The sequence below is a fragment of the Xenia sp. Carnegie-2017 genome, unplaced genomic scaffold, assembly GCF_021976095.1.
Source record: "Xenia sp. Carnegie-2017 unplaced genomic scaffold, XeniaSp_v1 HiC_scaffold_19, whole genome shotgun sequence".
NCBI lineage: Eukaryota > Metazoa > Cnidaria > Anthozoa > Malacalcyonacea > Xeniidae > Xenia > Xenia sp. Carnegie-2017.
Genome location: NW_025813481.1, coordinates 3655278 through 3670151, shown reverse-complemented (window position 1 = coordinate 3670151; position 14874 = coordinate 3655278). Strand labels below are relative to the sequence as shown.

Here is a 14874-nt window from a genome sequence, read left to right as displayed (position 1 = left end):
TCCCCAATTCAATAAGTTACCCTTTTTATGCGTATCAATCGTTAATTATATAACATTGTAAAATCCAATAAAAATTCATAGCAATCTGGCCATGTAATATCCAGCTTGGTTATTTAATTTAACTTGCTTAAGAGCCTCAAATTAAAACATACATAAATGAGGATCTTGAATTGTGGTATCATTGATTTCCTTCTTGCCAATTGCTTTCCCATAAACCTCTTTTGCAGACAATAAAAAGACTGCATTGATTTGGCACATTTTAGCTTTAAAATGAAAACGATAATGTTCTTGTTTTTTCATTCGTCATTTGATTTGACCATTTACACTTAGGATAAATAATGCAAATAAATAAAATAAGTAAAATGAGCTGCTAAAAGGATTAATAACTCTAAGCGAAAACTCTCTTCTTTTTCTAGGCAAGCATTTTTCGCAATTTCAGCATTAATGCATACGACGTGAAAGAATTTGTTGCCTTAAAGCAAAAGATACGCAATACTATTGCATATGTGTTCTTTACAGGTTTGACAATATAATAAGCTATAAGTTTCTTTTTACCGTACGATAAAAATATGCCCAAGTCTCTGAAGCACCATGATTCGTAGGTACTCGTCATTATTTTTGGATATCGGACAAATCGTTAATCTCGTCTAAAGATTTTTGAGTATTGCTAGTACTATCACACATGCTTGAACCGTTATTTTCAGTTGCACAAAGTTAGAAAACGATGCACCAGATACAAGTGAAGAGATTACGGTTTTTGGTAGAATATTTAAGAAAAGTGACACGTACACAGAATTAGTTTGTTGTTACATAGCTATTTACCGTTAAGATCAGGGTAATCAATAACAGCTTCGCTTTTCTTTCCCTTGCCTTCTTCAAGTTTTACAGGATGTTCACTGTCTAACAAATCTTTGCAACCGCAATATACAGAATTAAAAACATACATGCATTAAGTACAGTAAATGAAGAGGAGAACTAGAGTGAAAATAACAAATATAGTGTCATGGACCCCTAATTTATAGCTTGGCCATCAAAAATGAAAACTCATTTCTGTGTCTTATTTGGAAAATGTTTCTCTAGGTCAGGTCTTGCCTTCCAATGACTCAATCTTATGGCTCTGTGAGCTACATAAGGCAGTTCCTCAAAAAGTTGAAGAAAATACTCTTGATAGTTTCCATCTTTAACACATGATGACAGTTGTGGACGAGGTTTATCATGCCAATGCTGGCGAACGTTTCGTAAAAATCTTAGGCAACCTAACCATGTAGAGTCGGATACTTTATTGAAATGATTAAAGAATTCAGGATCGATACGGTCCATCCAATTTATTGAAAGATTCAACTGCTCACGAAGATTTGAGGGAAGAGAATGTGGAGATGATGTCTTTATTTCTGGTTCATTCCCAACATCACACAGAAAATCGAAATTCTCCTTATCGGTTTGTAGATAAGGGTGTTTTAACGCTTCGTTGGCCAATGGTCTGTCTTCCGGTTTTAGCTGTAGCATCCACGATAAAAGGTCTTTGAGCGTGGCATCATTGATTTTGTCCAAGCCAACTGGTTTTCCTTCCAAAATGTTGTCCAGTCTATGCCGTTCAATTCCAAAAGGATGCTTCCCCTTTGTTGCAACATAATAAGCCACCATTCCGGCATTCTATTTTCAATAAAAAATGGAGTTAATTTATTTGTTACTTGCAATAAATTCATTATCATACATATATATTATTTTTATATTTTATACAGTACAATTTGTATTTTGCCACTATATGACTGTACAATGAAGGTAAAGAAAAATTATATTTAAAAGTGATAATGATATCAGTGGCAGTGATAATGATATCCCTACCAAATACAACATTCAAATGCAAAAACAACCTTGACCTGTAGTTGGACCTCTATTTCTACTTCAAGAACTTACCATAATGTCAGACTCTTTTTTGTAACGAACTTTATTAATTGTATCATCTGATGCGTCATATGACTCTGGAGCTATCCAATATTTAGCTCCTCTTTGTATGCTCCAATATGTCGAAGATTCATCAGATAACATATGACTTATACCAAAGTCAGCGATTAAAAAATTTCCTTGTACATCTCGAAGAACGTTCGAGGGTCTTAAATCCCGATGAAGAATAGGACGCTCACCGCTGTGAAGATCAGCTAAACCTTTTAAAATCTGCATAAGAATTGTAGGAAGTGCTTTTTGAAGATATTGCAAAGTAGAAGATTTCACAAAACTTTCTAACGATTCTTCACACAAATCTAATATCAAATACAAATAATCTGTGCCTGGTTCTTCTTCGAGATACCAATAATTCACAACATAATTTGAACGCTTTGCATTCAACTCATTCAAAATTTCTTTTTCTCGTTTGGCTAACTCCGCGCAGTTATCTCGAAGCAATCGTTTTACTGCTTTTCCGTAACCATCTTTTCCGAGTCCAAGGTAAACACGAGTTCCATCACTTCCCATACCAAGCAAAAACTCTTCAGAACAAATAACCTTTACACCATTTACGAGTTTAACTTTTCTTGGATTTTTCTTCCCATATTCTTCCATCATTCCGAACTTTTGCTGGTGCATTGTTGATTTATCATAACATTTCCATGGTTGAGACAGCAATTCTTCAATTAAAAAGTAAAGTAGACTATTTAGAAAGGAATAAATCAATGTATCAAGAAGCAATTTAATTTTCTAATTATACGCACATCAAAAAAATGTGGCTATTAGACAAGATTTGAAATACCTACACCGCTTTGCCCGTTAAGGTGAACTGACTTTTATATTTAGCTACTAAATAATAACATAATAACATAACAACGTGTTTGCCTTGGTTTCAGTTTATTTATATTAACAGCGTATTTTCCTGCTCCCAAACACACGGATGAGGGATATTTAGTTCAAAGGACGTTGAGGGACGTCAGGATCTTTTCACTTTAAATGCGGAAACATTGAGATTGAAAAATCAAAGATGAAAGCATCTGTCGAGGTGAAAAGAGTTCGGAGAATTAAAGAACCTAATGTTTTTAAGGTTACCTTCTGAAAAGCTTGTGTTTTTGACCAGAATTATTGGCTTTTATTGGCTACCGATAATCAAATAATATGTTTTAAAGGATGTTTTCAACAATATTCTATTTAAGTTAATTTGTGTACATGTAACGTATACATAAAACTGACACGTTGATCATGATGGTTTTCATAATTTACTTTTAGCATTATAGCCAGTTTTCACTTTCTATACATATTGATCAAATTTGTATGTTTACAAAGTTTAACATTTTTACATGATTTTGATCCACAACATCTGTATTGTTTTTGAATTAAAAGATTTTAGTTGGCTACATATAACGATACCTTTTAAAATTAATATATTGGGTTATAAATTATTGTTTGTGTTTAGCGTTGAAAACCATGGAAATGTTTGGGCAAATGTTTGCTAACACGGTTAATGCATCAGAGCAAGATAAAAGGAATACTTGCTGAGTTATTTCACTCTTCATTAAATCTCACATTTTTGACCGTTAACAAAAGTATGTGAATAAGGAAGATATAAACGAATCTCAATGGTTACATTGCATTCTTGTTTCTACTTAATATTTCAAAGGGCAATAAAGATTACGTTTGTGTAAATATTTGCATATAAAATTCCATTACTTACTAGGTCCTGATGTAGAAGACGTTATACCAATATCAGCATCACTGTCATTATCATTTAGTAGATATAGCAACGATTCCTTTTCTTCAGAAGCTGAAGCAATGTAAACATGAAACATTTAAGTATGACAATATTACTAAAAAGTATTGCAACAGATTTTAACAGATTTTTGGGAGCTGTTAATGGCTGTTTGTTTCCGACAAAGTGTCATATATTTTGTAAACAAACTTGATCATACCGTTTTCGTTGTGACTGCTGTGTAAGATGGTCTTACTAGGAAGAATCTGAGCGTATTTTTACCGAATCAAAAAAGGATGTTCAAAAAATTATGTTAACTATAGGTGTTTGGCTATGCCCTCGAATGGTACGCAGTAAGTTAACTTTTTACTAAAGTCTGTTTTCCCTTTAATACTTTCTACATTTAATGCACATTATTTAGAATTCTATTCAAGCCTAAAATCAAAGTAATTTAGTCAGCAATAATAACAAATGATAATCGGATCGGTAATGCAAATTTTAGATGTTTTAATTGATGATCAGAAAAAGAAATATCCAAAAGGATTTGAGACGTTTGCAAATGATATTAGACATGATGATAACGTAATGCAATCTTGGTGATATTTTCGTCGTCCTCTATCCTAAAGATATAATCTGGAGCGACGCAGGTATTCTAGTTTAAAAATGATAGTCCTCGTTTTCTTTTTAAAGCTTGTCTTAAAGATTTCTTTAAATCTTTTTTGAAAAATCTGCTAGTTCTCATGTAGATAACATGTGTAAAACTACATTTTTAATTCACATTTTTTGTAACTTTTTCATCAATGAAAAAAACAAAATGTATCAGACAAAATAAAAAATGATGGTCCCATAATTTAAACTCTTATGTTTCTTCAACTTTATTTAGCAACATGTAGTTAATGGTATTCACACAAAACATTAATATACAACACACCAATGACACACAAAAGTACATGAGTAAAACAAAATACAGTTGACTACTCTACTGACCTTGAACTTTGTTTATAGTAAAAACATCAATACATTTTTCATAAAAATAAATGTATAAAATAAAATGGTAGCATCATGTAACCTTTTACTTTATTCTTTTAATAAAAAAGTTCAATTTTCTCAGTTTTTTGAATAGCTAAAATATACAGTTAGAAAAATTTGTATCAATATAAACCAACATCCCTCAACTATACTCAGCTTCGCTTCGGAAGATAACATTGACCTCGGTCTGAATAATTCTTGATATTGCTCAGCCTCATCCAATAATTTATTACGCGCGGAAAATTCCACCTTGTTGAAAATAGCCTTAAATTACATTCATCACAAAAAAATTGCAATTGTCGAATAAAATAAAAGTGCCCTCTTGAAAGAAAATGATTTCATCACTTGCTTACAAGGCCAAACAAGAACAGATTGTAACGAATCAACACTGTACATTGGTATGACGGCCGGATGTTTCGTGCGTCAAACCAACCACACTCATCGTCCCAGCAATCGTATAGAAACGGAACTGAGCTATTTAAATACGCATGGCTCAAGGAACGAGACAAACCATTTAATATCTCATGGTGTCTGTAGTAAAATGCGTATACCGTCAAGATTAGCATGAAGTAAATTGTATTGTGTATGTTTAGAAGGAGCAACTAACATCATGAAGTCAAACCGAAAGTACGAAACGTCCGAGATGTTAGCTAAATGCCTTGACAGGAAGTGCTTTTTGCGCATTTATGAATATTAATATTTGTATGCTTTTTGTTTTGCAACGTTTTCATGCTTCATGCATCACTTTCAAGCAACGTATAAGTACATAACCATATTAAAAACAAATAACGTAAAACGGTGTTTTAAGGTCACGATTGCAATAATTGTGTTAAATTGATGAAAATTAAGTAAAATATTAAATAAATAAATTTGACATAGTTACAGAATCAAAAAACATTTTGCAGACATCCAACATAAACGTACACATCTACACTCAAATCTACTTCAATGAAAATCAATATGACTATTGTTTAAACGATTCTTAATGACAATGAATTTAAACATACGATGGAAGTCAGGCTATACAGGTCATGAATACAATGACATTTGCTTTGTGCGATGTACATTTAAAGATTCGACAGATTCAACATAGATACGTCAATTGCAGTCTAAGAGAACTGTCGGCAATGTAAAGTCCTATCAAAATGTTATTTAGAAAATAGTATCCACTGACGAGCAATGGATTACATGCGCAACAGGAAACCGACTACACATGCAGTATTTCTACACATGTATGCAACGCTTTTTTTTAATTGAAGATTGGTGTACTTCATTAAATACATCATAACGGAAAACAAAAAAAGATAAATGAGATTTCGTAGTTTACGTGAATCATCAAAAATCAGCATCATGTAAACATATATTGAAAAGACTTATCTACCTGTTTTTGGAAGTTCACCCAAACTTCTTTCATCGTCTACCATAAAAAATAACATGAGAAATACGTACGTCTGTTTTTTGTATCAAGTATATTGTTTAAATGTAATTCAAAGTTATACATATTTATACATATATAACTTTGAATTACATATTCAAACAATACTTGATATGATTTACTACCCAGTGTTTCACGCCTATATTGACGATTTTCAGTTAAATGAAAATAATAAAACTATGGCTCTGTTAATCAGTGAACTTATGTACTAATCATCATGTAGCTGATTTCACTGAATATTCAAATTTAAATTGAATCAGTGGTTTAACTTAACCTTATAGTAAGAATGTAACAACCAACTTTGCAAACAATTTCTTTGCATGATAGAAAAGTATTTAACCACCCTCTTTAAATCTTTACAAAATCTTAACAGCACAAACCGCCCAATATTAAAAGCACAATCGTCAACCACAACCGTTCTATCACAAATAAATCTAAAGCCTTTTTTGCAACATGATTGGTTGTCATACAATAATCACAAAATCATCTACCAATCATGCGCGTTATTAAGCCCTTAATAACCGAGCTTGAGGTCTTTACGGAGAAATATCGGACCGATGTCTTTTTGTAAAGACCGAGCCCGTAGGGCGAGAGAACATCAACACTACCTTGGTTCAATTAATTTATCAACTGAACTTTTAATTGTCTCCGTATCTCCTTCACGAGCCTCGGAGCTTTACTAAGATGGAGACTAAATTAGGATATCTTAATTAAACCAAGTTGAAATATTTATTTAACATTTACACCTTAACGTAGCCAGCCTGCACATTTTCTATGGTTATGTAAATTCTTATGGATAACCATTATTCATCTTTTTATAAATCTGTTGTTCTCACAGCTAGTAAACACAAAAACATTTGGATACAAGCGGGAGTAAAAAGTCGAGCTGGCTACGTTACTGCATTTAGACCTTACACAATAATACATTGACCTAAATATAAGCAATCATGTAAAGCAAACTCTAAAGTTTATCTCCAACCTTACTTTTGGACATGAAAGTAAAACATGTCAGACCAAGCCTCAAGAACTTGGAGTTATTATTCGAAAACTAATCCTTGCAGATGAGGAGTGGCGTTGCTATCCCACAAATTTAGTCCTGCTATGTAAATTTTAATGTGTTTACTTACTGTGAAAAAAACAGATGGGAAAAGAACAATAATGATCTGAGATTTACATAGCATAAACAAAACTTGTGGTCTGGTTGTATGTACAAAACTATACTTTGATGCAACTGCTCAATCTGACAAGATCGTGCTTTGCTTTGAAAAATTAGACAACCACTCATTCCAACTTCACTTACCAGTTCTTTTCTCGTTTTCATTTAACTGCATGATTCCATCAACGGTGTCTTGGAACTTGATCAGGCAGCTTAACATCCAAATCCCTTTCTATCTCATGAGCTAAACCTCCTTGCTTACACTCTTTCAATGCTAGGAGCAGTGCTCTTACATTGGCATGTTGTCCGTCTCTATCAAACCAAGTGTCCAACACATATCGTGTGGGGTTACCAGAGAATTTTCAGCAATGATGTTTTCTTTACCTTGTGGCAAATTCACTGCTTTGTACAGGCTTGAAAAAGTCAATTTGTGCTCAGTTAAGGAATAAAACTTTACTAAAACATTTAGTTACCTAAAGATAAAACATCAACTGAGTTTAAAAACTTTAATTCATTTGAAAATCACCTTCTCCAGTCATTCTCTAATAACTCATTGCCTTTGTTTAAGCGTTCTTCTAACTTTCTTTGAACATGGTCAGGTAGATCTGAACAGGTCATTTCAAGATTAAACTGGGCTGTGGTCTGCCCAGTCAGATGAGCATTTGTTGACTCCTGATAGAATTGTCTCTCATCAATTAGTTCACCAGAATGAGTAGCTGACAAATCAGTGAGATGAATTTGACTTACAGGATATGTAAAGGGATAAATATTTATATGTAATAACAAGGAAGAATAATTATTACATTTTTTACATACCTTTTATTGACTGCCTCAAATCATGGGCAAGTTGCGGCTGATTTATATCTAAGGTTTTGAAAAAACATTGGAATGCATCAGGCCCTAAACGCGGAAGCACATCACATATAAGCTTTTCCACTTTTTTGTCAAAAGATAGTTCTTGCAACACAGCTCTGATGTTGACACCAGGATTTCTGCTTGTGATCGCCACATTGTTGGATAAACTTTCAACCATTTCAGTGACATTAAGTGATTGCTTAAATGTGGACAAACGGCTCACAAGAATTTGACGATGGACCTCTTTCATTCCAGGCTCTTCAGTTTCTCCTAAGTAAGACAGTGGTAAAATAAATGGTTTAAAACTTTCTGATGTTTCTGTTTATATATAAGAAGATGATTTTTCATTAAAACTTCTGCAAGTGAAGTTGATATTTGCATTCTTATCTTCTAGAGAATTTTACATCTTCAGAATGAATAAATAATAGACAGGCAAACAAGCTCACAGTACGTAATGTATAACAGTATAAGAAATAAAAAATGTCGTACTTTGCGTGGCATTTGGAAGTATATGGTTCACATTAAGTCCGGCTAAGTCAGCCAAGTATTCCCCAACCCATCTTTGAACTTTAAGTGTCGCTCTAATAAAGGATATAAATGCTTCATCTCCTCGCCGATGCAGCAAATTAAGAAGTTCCAAAGTACGAGCTTCAGGGGTGGATTCTGCTCGAATTTTGTCTTCGCAGTTACGATCCAGAACGTCCGTCATTTGTGGCCAAACAGCATCAACCTCAAGATTTCTTTTGATATATTCCCTGTTTTTTCTTATAAATTCACGATGCGTTTCAGACATCGCCATTATCACCGAATATCCGAAATACAGGCACTTCGATTTCGTTGTAAACTATTCTAGAGCTTTTCTACACCTAAACATTCCTTGGTAAAGTTACAATCCCACTTCCCATTCATCGCAATGACAGTGGTAATGACGTGTGAAGGTTTTTCCCCCGCTGGGCCGCTTCCCCAAACTCGTTCAGCGTCTTACCAGGGTCCTGCTCTCCACTGTTTTTCAGCAAATTTTCATCTTTATGAAGCAGCTCGATGAAGAAGAAATAACATTATTTGTCTTCTTTTTAACATCAAAATGAACAAGCTATTGATAGTTTGGTCGGTAAAGAAGTAAATGTGTATATTGCGTTGCTGAATTATAGAGAAAATTCTTAGCCAACACTGTATTTTTATAATTTTTTGTTCTTGTACATTTGTACTTTAGGAATACAAATTGACTGTGATGACATAATGACTATTTATCAGTAATATTTTTAAGACTAAAGTTAGTGTACATGATGTTAAATGGATAGTATTGCTTGGTATTGCCCTGGTATTGCCGATTTGCAATCCATTCTGACCAATGATTCTGACAGATGGGATACAATGAACTGGTCATTGGTTGGTGGGTTTTCGAAATGGCCTAGTTGTTGTTGGAAAAATCATTCGTTTTGTATGAGAATTTTGAAATTTAACTATGCTGTTATGTTGGTTGAGTTAATGTGCATTTTTACATATACATGCTTCATACAAAGTAATTAATTTCACCCTTATAACCTTTGCTATCTCAGGTGGGATGACTTGACTGTCTGTCAAGCAAAGTCACACTCTGTTATTTTTTAAGAAACATTTTCTTATAATGGTGAAAAAGCCATGGAGAAAAATCTTGTACGAAGAACAAAATTACCCAGATAATTATGTTGACGAGTCTTTCCTGTATGAACTGAAAAAAATGGTAAATATTTGAGTGAAATCTAGGAATGGTAAAAGATCGATAATTATGCCTACGATTTGAGTTGGATGCGTATAACAAAGTATATTTTTAGTATACACGAGAAACTATCATTTCTGGATTGTCTCCAATGAAGCTGGAAGAGTTTCACAACAATTTAGCAGGTTAAAATCAGGCTATCTTTGACTATCATCCTGTTCGTCAATTCAATTTTTGGGAACTGTAAATGGTTGTTTGTTTACGAGAGTGTCATATATTTTGTAAACTTGATCATACTGACTTCGTCGTGACTGCTGTGTGTAAGACGGTCTTACTAGAAAAAATCTGAGCGTATCTTTACCATATCGAAAGAGGATTTTCAAAAAATTATGTTAACTATAGGTATTTGGTTATGCCTTCGAATGGTACGCAGTACTTTTACTTTTTACTATAGTATGTTTTCCTTTAATACTTTCTACATTTAATGCACATTATTTACAGTTTTACTCAAGCCTAAAATCAAAATTTCAGCATTAATGTATACGATTTGAAAGCATTTGCTGACTTAAAGCAAAGGATACGCAATATTTATTATTGCATATGTGTTCTTTACAAGTTTGACAACATAATAAGCTATAAGCTTCTTTTTACCATACGATAAAAATATGCCAAAGTCTCTGAATCACCATGATTCGTAGGTACTCTTCACTATCTTTGGATATTGGACAAATCGTTAATGTCGTCTAAAGATTTTCGACTATTGCTAGTACTATCACACATGCTTGAACCGTTATTTTCAGTTGCACAAAATTAGAAAATGATGCACCAGATACAAGTGGAGAGATTACGGTTTTTGGTAGAATATTTAAGAAAAGTGACACGTACACAGAATTAGTTTGTTGTTACATAGCTATTTACCGTTAAGATCAGGGTAATCAATAACAGCTTCGCTTTTCTTTCCCTTGCATTCTTCAAGTTTTACAGGATGTTCACTGTCCAAAAAATGTTTGCAACGGCAATATACAGAATTCAAAACATACATGCATTAAGTACAATAAATGAAGAGGAGAACTAGAGTGAAAATAACAAATATAGTGTCATGGACCCCAAATTTATAGCTTGGTTATCAATCTTATAGCTTGGCTCAATCTTATGGTTCTGTGAACTAGAACAGGCAGTTCCTTAAAAAGTTGAAGAAAATACTCTAGTTTCCATGACAGTTGTGGACGAGGTTTATCATGCCAATGCTAGCGAACGTTTCGTAAAAATCTTAGGCAACCTAACCATGTAGAGTCGGATACTTTATGGAAATGTTTAAAGACTTCATGATCGATACGGTCCATCAATCTATTGAAAGATTTAACTGCTCACGAACATCTGAGGTAAGAGAATGTCGAGATGATGTCTTGATTTCTGGTTCATTCCCAACATCACATAGCAAATCAAAATTCACCTCATCGGTTTGTAGATAAGGGTGTTTTAACGCTTCGTTGGCCGATGGTCTGTCTTCCGGTTTTAGCTGTAGCATCTACGAAAGTAGATCTTTTAGATCGACATTATCTATTTTCTACAAGCCAACAGAGTTTCCTTTCAATATATTCTCTTCAATTTTAAAAGGTTGGTCTCCTTTTGTGGCAACATAAAAGCTACCATTCCTGCAGTCTAAAATAAATCACAACGTAATATGATGAAAGAAATTCAAAAAAAAGCTTTTAAACTAAAATTGCAAACAACTACCATTACATCCAACTCTGTTTTGTAACATCCTTTGCCAATCGGATTTTTATCTGTACAAAATGATTCAGGAGCAATCCAATACGGAGTTCCCTTTTTAGCATTACTTACTCTTGTCTTACTTCCATCTTTCAATATTCGACTAATACCAAAGTCAGCTATCAGAAGTTTTCCTTGTGCATCTCGGAGTACATTAGAAGGCTTTAGATCGCGATGGAGAATAGGATTTTCGCCACTATGAGGATCAGATAATCTTTTAAAATGTGTCTGAGAATTTCGGGAGGAGATTTTTGAAGATAAGCCAAACTATTTGATTCTGATTGCACAAAATCCTCCAGCGATTCTTTACATAGGTCTGTCACATTCTACCAAATAGACATATTCTGTTCCATTGTCTTCTTCTAAGTAGTGATAATTGACAACAAACTTCGATTCCTTTGCGCCTAATTTATTTAAAATTTCTCCGTGACATATGTGTTAAGATATGCTCTCATATTCTTCCTGTAATTAGTAAATAATTAAGTCAAGTATAACTAACTAAATGATTATTTTAAGAGATACTTATGTGCAATAATCACAATATTTTTTATAGTTCCTAATAGTTTCTGTTATTGCAAATTAACCACATTTAGTAAAGAAACAAAGATATCCATACGTAATATCTTGTATAAATAGAAGTAGTTTAACCATTGTAAGATAGATCGTAGACCATAGACATTGACGTTGAACATTAAATGTGATCGTAATAAAGTAAATGGTTTGAACCCGGGAGTAACGTTACATGTTTGTAAATGTCGATCGTCCAGGTTGGTATATTACTGAGAAGGACTGTTTTTGTTGTTGTTGACTGACGTTTCGACAACCTTAGCGGTAGTCATCTTCAGAGTCAAATGAGGAGTAAACGTCAGGTTAGCCGTATTTTTATCTGGTTCTTACGTCATTGTATTGTGTGTACTGGAAATGTGTATTGTCATTGTGAATTAGTGTGAACTGAAATATTTTTATTTTTAGTTGTGATGTGTGATTTAGGTGTGATGTTTTTAGTTGTAATGTGTGGGTGTCAATTGTGTATTGCCATTGTGAATTAGTGTGAAGTTTAATGTTTTTAGTTGATAGTTTCTTTGTATTGTGAATAAGTCGTTTGTAAGGTGCCGGTAATTGCTGTGATCTGTTCAGGGGGGCTTGTTCCAAGTTGGTATACCAACTTTCTAATGTTAGCCGTTGTCTATAGTCAGTACTGTAAGTAATGCATTTTGCCGAGTCCCAGTCAATGTTGTGCTTTGTGATTCGGTGATGTTCGGCAATGTGATTAGTTTTGTCTTGCTTCTTAGTAGCTCGTTTGTGTTCAGTAAGTCTTATGTTTAAGTTCCTGCCAGTTTCCCCGATATAGGAGGCGTAGCAGTAGGAGCAGTTTATTTTGTAAACTGCACCTTGTCGTTCGTTGGGTTTTTCTTTATCCTTTATGTTCTTTAGTACTTGTCGTAACGTTGTGATTGGTTTATGTGCGACACGTATGTTGTGTGCAACGTAGAAAACATTTCCAAGCTCATCAACGTTAATAAATTAGCTCTTACGCTAAGAAATGAATTTTATAAGTGAGAATAGAGAACGTTCTTTTTCGTACAATTGTAAAATTATCATCATGAGGTGAAAAATCGTTGCATTCATCGAGGTTACATAAGTGCAATTGTTTTGTATTTATTTAGCACAAGTAAAATGATGAACTTAAGTACACAAACTTTGTCCAAATTAGTATACCGCAAATACAGAATAACCATAACATGAGTTTCTACGCAGCTGTATACATTTTCATTTTTACTATTGTAAAAACTTTAGGTCAGCCTTGTAACTTTAATTTTGCACTTTATAATATAGGACTGATGATACAGTATGTACTGTCCTGTACAAGCATCATCAGCGCAATACATAAATTTTCTCATCGATGCCTAAAAAGCGTAATGCTTATATTATAATTGTTACGTGTAAAGAAATACAAATACTGTATTTTACAACCAATCGTTTAGCTTTACACATGACAGGTTAACTGTGCTCACAAGGGAAAATCTAAGTGCAGAAAAATTATTACACATGTATATAACCTAAGGTATCATAACTTTGCAGATATACATATATAATAATAGAAAGAAAAGTGCAAAATCTATCAATTAATTATATTTCAGTTGCACAAATGTACATTTACATCATTGCTTCCTACATAGTCATAGTGATTAACTGATTAGCAACCCATGCAAAAACAACCACTAACAGTTATCTTTAATCTTTATTCCGTAATATTATACCAACTTGCAAAACGTCGTGGCTTCAGTAGTTTTGTTTTAAAACAACTCATAACCGCATTATAGTAATATATCATTATTGGTAATGATGAATAAACTTTGGTAGTGAATTAAACCTAGGTGAGAATATCTCAAAATATATCCCATAAATCGTCAACACAAAATAATTGTTTTGAGCATGCAAGTACAATAAAAATAATATCTTCTTTATTACACCGTCCCATTATTTTATTTATAAATAATTCTTATTAACATATGTAAGGATATTGCATGACGATACGAAACAAAGAATATGAGAAGTCTTCAAAGAGATAAACAACTAAAAGACTTTATGCCAAGTGAAGATTGTTTCTATACCGATGAGATTTCTGAAATTGAATGGATCTAAAAGCATTCTCAAAACGTTATGTAAGATGACCTAAGACATGTAGTAGAAAATATAAAGATAAAAAGCTCCAATGCTGTTTTACTAACAGCAAAGATTTTCACAAAACAATGATCTGCTCAACAACCACTTTTGTTAAGAATACATGTATTTGCAAAAAGTTCAATTGTTTCAGATATGCTCCATATTTCAAGCATAACATAGCTATGGAATTTTCATTCTTACAATGGAAAATATTTAATTCGGTAAAAGAATAATTATGTAAATATTCCTCTAATGTTATAGGGCGAGCCATTCGTGAAACTATTACGAACTCTGCCAAGGTAAGCAGCACATTTGAATAGGTATTCCGTTATCACCACTATAGAAATTGTGGGAAATCAACAAGCAATACCTGATACTTTATACATAGAGTTGCCAAGTTTAATATAATTGCCATAGACCATACGCATTTATTTCTTACTTATTCAAATGTACTGCTTACCTCGACAGAGTTCGTAATAGTTTGATTAGTTTCACGAATGGCTCGCCCTATAACATCAGTCAATGATGTCGCAAGCCTTTCGGAGGAATCGGCGGAATTCATTGAAAACCAAAAGCCTTCCTTTGTA

The 14874-nt window shown here is 33.3% G+C and overlaps 2 protein-coding genes across 2 annotated transcripts in view; both read right to left on the bottom strand.

The window, feature by feature from the left end:
* The window catches only part of LOC124438782, a 32028-nt gene extending 22964 nt beyond the window's left edge, over nucleotides 1-9064 (bottom strand). Inside the window, exons 1-8 of the mRNA XM_046988977.1 lie at nucleotides 8638-9064; nucleotides 8110-8418; nucleotides 7820-8009; nucleotides 7587-7706; nucleotides 7438-7505; nucleotides 6084-6122; nucleotides 3659-3748; nucleotides 1918-2624 (exon numbers count right to left, since the gene is read on the bottom strand). Coding sequence (XP_046844933.1) covers nucleotides 1918-2624; nucleotides 3659-3748; nucleotides 6084-6122; nucleotides 7438-7505; nucleotides 7587-7706; nucleotides 7820-8009; nucleotides 8110-8418; nucleotides 8638-8947 — 1833 coding nt within the window. The 5' untranslated portion in view covers nucleotides 8948-9064. The remainder of the gene's footprint in view (nucleotides 1-1917; nucleotides 2625-3658; nucleotides 3749-6083; nucleotides 6123-7437; nucleotides 7506-7586; nucleotides 7707-7819; nucleotides 8010-8109; nucleotides 8419-8637) is intronic.
* Nucleotides 9065-11189: 2125 nt separating this feature from the next.
* Nucleotides 11190-14849, bottom strand: LOC124438781 (serine/threonine-protein kinase shk2-like). Its single transcript, XM_046988976.1, has 4 exons — nucleotides 14748-14849; nucleotides 11585-11848; nucleotides 11498-11509; nucleotides 11190-11375 (listed from the first exon to the last, which is right to left on the bottom strand). The coding sequence occupies exons 1-4, from the start codon at nucleotides 14847-14849 to the stop codon at nucleotides 11190-11192; spliced, it is 564 nt and encodes a 187-aa protein (XP_046844932.1).
* Between the last annotated feature and the right edge of the window lie 25 nt (nucleotides 14850-14874).

Coding starts and splice junctions, on each gene's coding strand:
- LOC124438781 (XM_046988976.1), bottom strand. CDS start 14,849: ATGAATTCCGCCGATTCCTCCGAAAGGCTTGCGACATCATTGACTGAT. Junction 11,849..14,747: donor CTATTACGAACTCTGTCGAG/GTAAGCAGTACA, acceptor CGAAATTCTCAG/ACACATTTTAAAAGATTATC.